The sequence below is a fragment of the Cyprinodon variegatus genome, unplaced genomic scaffold, assembly GCF_000732505.1.
Source record: "Cyprinodon variegatus isolate N-32 unplaced genomic scaffold, C_variegatus-1.0 Scaffold1226, whole genome shotgun sequence".
Classification (NCBI taxonomy): Eukaryota; Metazoa; Chordata; class Actinopteri; order Cyprinodontiformes; family Cyprinodontidae; genus Cyprinodon; species Cyprinodon variegatus.
In genome coordinates this window covers 133,366-139,716 of record NW_015151679.1, presented here as the reverse complement: position 1 = coordinate 139,716, position 6,351 = coordinate 133,366, and the positions used below count along the sequence as shown (strand labels likewise).

General features: G+C 36.0%; 1 protein-coding gene across 1 annotated transcript in view; it reads right to left on the bottom strand.

The window, feature by feature from the left end:
* The window catches only part of LOC107102267 (vacuolar protein sorting-associated protein 13B-like), a gene marked incomplete at its 3' end in the record, with an annotated part of 78,672 nt that overhangs the window by 61,237 nt on the left and 11,084 nt on the right, over window positions 1–6,351 (bottom strand). Inside the window, exon 3 of the mRNA XM_015401498.1 lies at window positions 3,458–3,601. Within this exon, the coding sequence (XP_015256984.1) occupies window positions 3,458–3,601 (144 nt within the window). The remainder of the gene's footprint in view (window positions 1–3,457; window positions 3,602–6,351) is intronic.

Here is a 6,351-nt window from a genome sequence, read left to right as displayed (position 1 = left end):
CGGCCAGTATCGGTATCGGATCGGAAGTCCAAAAACAATATCGGTATCGGATCGGAAGTGCAAAAACCTGGATCGGGACATCTCTACACAGTAGGCTGTACTTTAATTTAACACAGGCGGTCTGGAGATGCTACGTTGGTGTAGCTTCTAGGTCCTGAACGGGGGAGGGAGAAAGGCAGTAAGGCAGTGTCCCGGGGGTCTCTGGGCCTTGTTGATAAGGCTGGTAGCGGATGAAAAGAAACTGTTCTTGTGACACGAGGTTTTGGTCCTGATGAATCAGCCACAATCTTATGTGCACAACCAAGAGTCTTGGAGGTGTACAGATCCTGGAGGGATGGAAGTTTGCAGCCAATCACCTTCTCTGCAGACCGGATTAACCGCTGCAGTCTGCCTTTGTCCTTTGATTGATTAATTAAATACCCTAAATGAAGTGAGGTGTAATATTAACGCTTGTAGGAAAAGAAAAACATGTTTTATGCAAATACAAAGTATTCAATGCAAGTTTTATTTGACACCATCTTAACTGGATTTCAAAGATCAACATTAATCTACAGTCAGACTTCACATCCCTTAATAGAAACTATCAGATAACAGCAGGTAAACCTTACTTCCACATCATGTCTGCTTATTTTTAAGCTTAGAGCTAAAGAAAGTGGACAAAATCCTTGTTTTCGCCATGATTTCTGTACTTTAATCCGTACTACACTATATTTGTTGGAAGCAGCCTCACTGTCAGCACGAGCTGTAATCCATCCACATTTGTTGGGAACCATAATCATGAGCTACTCATAGTGCTCTGCAGATAAAACCCTATTGGGCAATCTGAAAATCCCTAATATTACCCAGTTCCTCTCGGGAGGGGGGGGGGCACGAACACTCAAAAGGTCTAAACAATTCCGGTCAAATTACGTGGCCCTAAGCGCACTATAAGAGATGTGCGGATGTTTTTACAAGCCAGAGCTCAGGCTTTAACGGTAATTATGAAAACAAACCATATTAATGATATCATTTATCATTTCCACACATCGGTGGTGTGAGGCCAACCGCAAGGTTTCCACTGGACAGAAGAAACACTGGCGATCGTCTAAACAAATGGTAAGATTTTCCACTCACAGATGAGATGTTTCAGTTCTTTCAAAATCCTTTGGGCCATTGTGCAAATTGCATGTGAGCCGCAGGGCGAAATGTCAAGGCCCATCTGTTGCATGAACCAACGCCAAACAAGCTCCCTGCATCCAATCACAATATGATTACCCGCCAATCTATGTAAGCATTATATAGAACATTATTATCCACTTCACACAGGATTCACTAAAACATTTAGTTTCCTTCTTGTTATAAACTTATCTAAACTTAATCCCCATAAATGAATCATAACTCTGTTAAACTAAGTTGGCTTTGTGCTCTTGGGTTAAAACTCAGAAGTCGGCCTCCTTCCTCAGATAGAGGAGAAGTTTAGGGCTTCATTTAAATTCCACATGTTTGAAAGATTTCTCCTGTAAGTCTGGCTTTACTCCAAATTATGTCTCTCGGGTTCGCATACCACTGAATAATTTGTCCAAATGTCATTTGCAATTCCCCAAAAATCTCCTCTCCACCGTAAGCTTTTCCCAAAACATCTGCAACAAATAGTTGTTTTGAGAATACATCAGTGCTGTTGCTGCTACATGACCTTAAGCTGTATAACCAAGCATTAAAACACGTTTCAATTTCCATAGAATTAGAAACCTGATAAGACCCGCAGTAGCCACCTGCACACAGTGATATTTACCATTAGTTCTGGGGAGCTCCAAATCATGTGTTACAAATCTTTTTTTTTTTTTTTCCTTTTTGCTGCTGCAGTCTATATAATTAGCTGTAATTGACTTCCCTTGAAATGTGTTTCTTCTGGGACATCTGGCCTTGAAACTTCAGCCTTCCCATACAAGGGGCCGGCTCTGAGCTACATTTGGGAATTTTATAACCTGCCTGGGTGGCAAACATAAGTCCAGATAAATGTAAAAAAATGAAAAAACTAAATAAAAAATAGAAAAAAGCATCCAAAAAAAATGCTCAGAACCAGAGTTGGGTAGTAATTACTTATGTTTTTTTCATATAACTCTAAGGGAAGCGTTTTTGCACCGATCTTAACTCTCTTATCTGAAAAAGCATCCCTACTTCTACTTAAAGTTTCTTGCTACTCTGTCTACAACTAACATTCCAGAATAGAGAACAAACATGTTTTAACCAAAAGTGCAGGTTTTTGTAATAATGAGTATTATGATTTTGATTCTACTTTTTATCAGCTGAGCTGTCTAACATTTAGGGGTTAATTAGTACAGCAAGCAGCGTTTATGGTCACTGGTGGTACCTTAACCTGTTTAAACACAGATATGGTATCTAATGTATTGTTTTCAAACGTTTTATGCTGAAACAAAATTATTTGAGTGTTTCCTCTACGTGAGTTTGTGTTTTAATTATCTCACTTATTTGTATTAATGAATTTATTCTGCAAAATACTAGAAAATAACTTTTTTTTCTCTATTAAATCAGATATTATAAATTACTCAGTACGTTAGTAGCTTATCAAATGCATTTTAACTCTTAAGTAATTCTTGTTTTGCTACTTTTTACCTTTAGTATGAATATGAAGTAGATCTAGTTGAGAACATGTTCTGGGTACTCTCCTGTTCAGCTCAGATCAATGACTGAGCAGTAAAGATTTTTGATTGTGTTGCCCATCTTTAAGGATAACTCATTGAATAAATGGAAAAATACAACCTAATTTCACAACTTGTGCCCTAGAATGATGCTTTGCGAGTACTTTTGAAATGGCCAAGATGGACTACTTCGAGTGTGTCAGTACCTTATATGCTGTTTAAGTAAGTAAGTAAGTAAGTAGATAAGGAAGTAAGTAAGTAAATAAGGAAGTAAGTAAGGAAGTAAGGAAGTAAATAAGTAAGGAAGTAAGTAGGTAAATAAATAAGGAAGTAAGTAAGTAAGGAAGTAAGTAGGTAAGTAAATAAGGAAGTAAGTAAGGAAGTAAGTAGGTAAGTAAATAAGGAAGTAAGTAAGGAAGTAAGTAAGTAAGGAAGTAAGTAGGTAAGTAAATAAGGAAGTAAGTAAGTAAGTAAGGAAGGAAGGAAGTAAATAAGGAAGTAAGGAAGTAAGTAAATAAGTAAGGAAGTAAGTAGGTAAGTAAATAAGGAAGTAAGTAAGGAAGGAAGTAGGTAAGTAAATAAGGAAGTAAGTAAGGAAGTAAGTAGGTAAGGAAGGAAGGAAGGAAGTAAGTAAGGAAGTAAGGAAGAAAGTAAGTTAGTAAGGAAGGAAGGAAGGAAGGAAGGAAGGAAGGAAGGGTCAGTCATTCTGTCTATAAACTATAATAAACTTGAATTGTTTCTGCCAAAATATATTTTTGGGATGTGGGAAGCGGTGATGTTTTAGCCCAGTACAACAGTTAAAATGAAGAAGAACCTACCTGTTCTCCATCTTTTAGCTTGAGGATACACTCCATGGTGTTGATGGTGATAACGACAGGCTCTGAGCCCAGCTTGGTCCAAGGAACGTGGATTCGTAGCTCATGGATATGCCCACTCATGAATGTAAACGGCAGCTTCAACTCCTGCAAAAACAAAAAAAAAACAAAGAGAAGATTTAAAGGAAGGAAAAAATGCCAAAGATAAGAGCTTTACCCCTGAGTAGTTATTATTTCTTAAACACCATTAAAAAAATAAGTAAACACAACCGTGTTAGTATGACTTCAAAATTCAGAGCAGAGATGCCTTATCCTACTACACGACATGAACGACAGAAGTGACGCCAAAGCTCTTTAGAATCAACCATAATAATAAAAGAAAAACTAAGTTTGCTTTTTGCTTTATAAAGAAAAAGTTTCAACATTGATATTTAAAGACAACATATTCCCGAAAAAAGTGTTCTTTTTTAATTCTGATCAATTTTTGTACATGCACGTTTAAGAACAGTTTCACTTCCAGCTAAATTACAACAGAAGCCCCAAACCAAGATTTTAAAAAGTAAAAAAAAAACTTGCAAATAAATAGTTTCATTTAGTTGGTGGTTAATGTTTTGTAAAATTATACATATGCTCCATTTGAATTCAGTCTCTTTTACCTCTACAGTTCCTTCTAGTCACCTATTTAGTAATAAAAGTTAATCTAATCTCAGCTTTTCTGTGAACAGCATCAAGAAGGTCAGTTAATATAGCAGAAAGTTATTGGGGGCTTTAAGGAGGGCTATGTTACCAAACAAAAGAAAAAGCTGAAAGCATTATGGAGCTCGGCTCCACCTGCCATCCAAAAGACAGAGGAATAAAGCTCTGCTACAGAGATTCACAGCTCAGGTGGGAGAATATAGCATCAGGGTATCTGTAAGTTGTGCAATTCTCAAAGTTGGCCTTTATAGACTATCAACAACATTGTTTAATTGAGAAAAAGTCAAAATTGTTTACCAGCATATCTGATAAGACATAATTTGAACTTTTAGGCCTAAAGGCAAACTAAGTATGTGTAGCAAACACCTTCATCTCTAAACACGGTGTAATGCTGGTGGCAGCAGCAGCATCACCCTGTGGTGATACTGAATCAATCCAGGGAGAAAAATAAAAATCACTGATTATACTAAGGAAATGAGACTAATCACTAGAAAAAAAACAGTACTTCAAGACCAGCTCCACTAATTAGAACTGGACTAGATTTAATAAAATATATGTAAATGCTGAAAATACACAAAACTACTGTTTTATTTCAAAAGAAAATTCAAACCCAGGAATGATTTCTTTTCATTTTACAATTACATATGAATGTTGCACAACGTTCAAAGCGAGCATGTTTTGTAAATGTATATCAAAAAATATGTATTTCAAATATTTCTTTTAAATCTATTTTTCCGATTTTATTTCTTAACATTTTGAATTTTCATATTTTTCTATTCTTTAATTTTTGACAATTAAATAAAAAGAATGCAAAAAAGAAAATACTAACCAATAACATTTGAAAAAACAACTAAAAAACAAATTTAAAATATAATATAATTAAAAAAAATATAATATTTGAAAGGAAATTACATTTGAAAAACTAATATATGAAAACTAATTTTAAAAACCAAAAAAAATCTGCAGTTACTCTAAAAACCTTTTTCTATCAAACAATGTTTGATAGAAAACAAATGTTAACAATTTGTTTTGTTTTGTTTTTTTTCTTAGTACAAAATGTGTTCTTTCCTTACAACAATACTGGAACCAAATTCACTCCATATGGTTTTAGTGTTACAAAATGTAAGAAAATCAAAGGTAATATAATGCATTTTAATTAGCGCATTATACTATATGAGACCTTAGATTCTGGCGGGGTCTTCTATTGCAAATCTCCCTGAGATTGAAAGATCTTGCTGGAGAAATACCATCCTAACTTTGCTCAAAGCAGCTTGACTTACTGGTGTTCAATATTCAATAGGGTTTAATTTCCCTGATGAGGACCACTGCCCAGGAGGATAGTTAAGTTGGGCTGCCATGCGCCTCTGATGGAAAGTTTAGGTCGGGGCCAGGGCTCGCACATAAACATCATAATATGTATTTTCTATGTGATGTAATGGTGGCTTCCTTAAACAGGTAATGTAGGATCCCATAGAGACGGATATGGCAGCCTACTAAAGTATTCTACCACTTTTCCATGTTCTGTTTATTGGCCCATTCTTCAAGGTAAAACTATTCCAGCTCCTGTATGTTGGCGGGTTTTAACGTGAACAGCACTCATCAACTCCAAGACAAATTCTACTGTGGATTAAGGTCTGGACTTTGCCAAGGCCATTCCAATATACCCAAATGGTTCTCTTTAAAGCACTCAAGTGTTATTTTAGAAGTATTCTTTGGGTTATTGTCCTGTTGGAAAAGAAAACATCCCTCTCAGTCTCAAATCACAGGCAGATCCATATTAAACAGCTTTCTAGAAATCTAGGCCATATTGCAAATGCTTTTCTGACTTCAGGGTTGAACTATTGTAATTCTTTATCATCAGCAAGTCCACAAAGTTTAGTTAAAAGTCTTCAGATGATCCAAAATCCTGCAGCCAGAGTTCTGATAAAAATTAAAGAGAGATCACAATTGTCTTATTTTAATTAGCCTGCGTTGGCTTCCTTATGTTCCTAACAGAGCACTTCGCTCTCAATCGCAGGTTTACTAGTGGTTCCTTGAACTTCTAAAAGGAGAACAGGAGGCAGATCTTTTAGTTATCAGGCTCCTCTCCTGTGAAACCAACTCTCAGTTCCAGTCTGTGAGGCAGACACCCTGTCTATTTTTAAGGCAAAGCTTACAACTTTTCTTCTTGATAAAGCTTATAGTTAGTGTGGCTCAGGTTA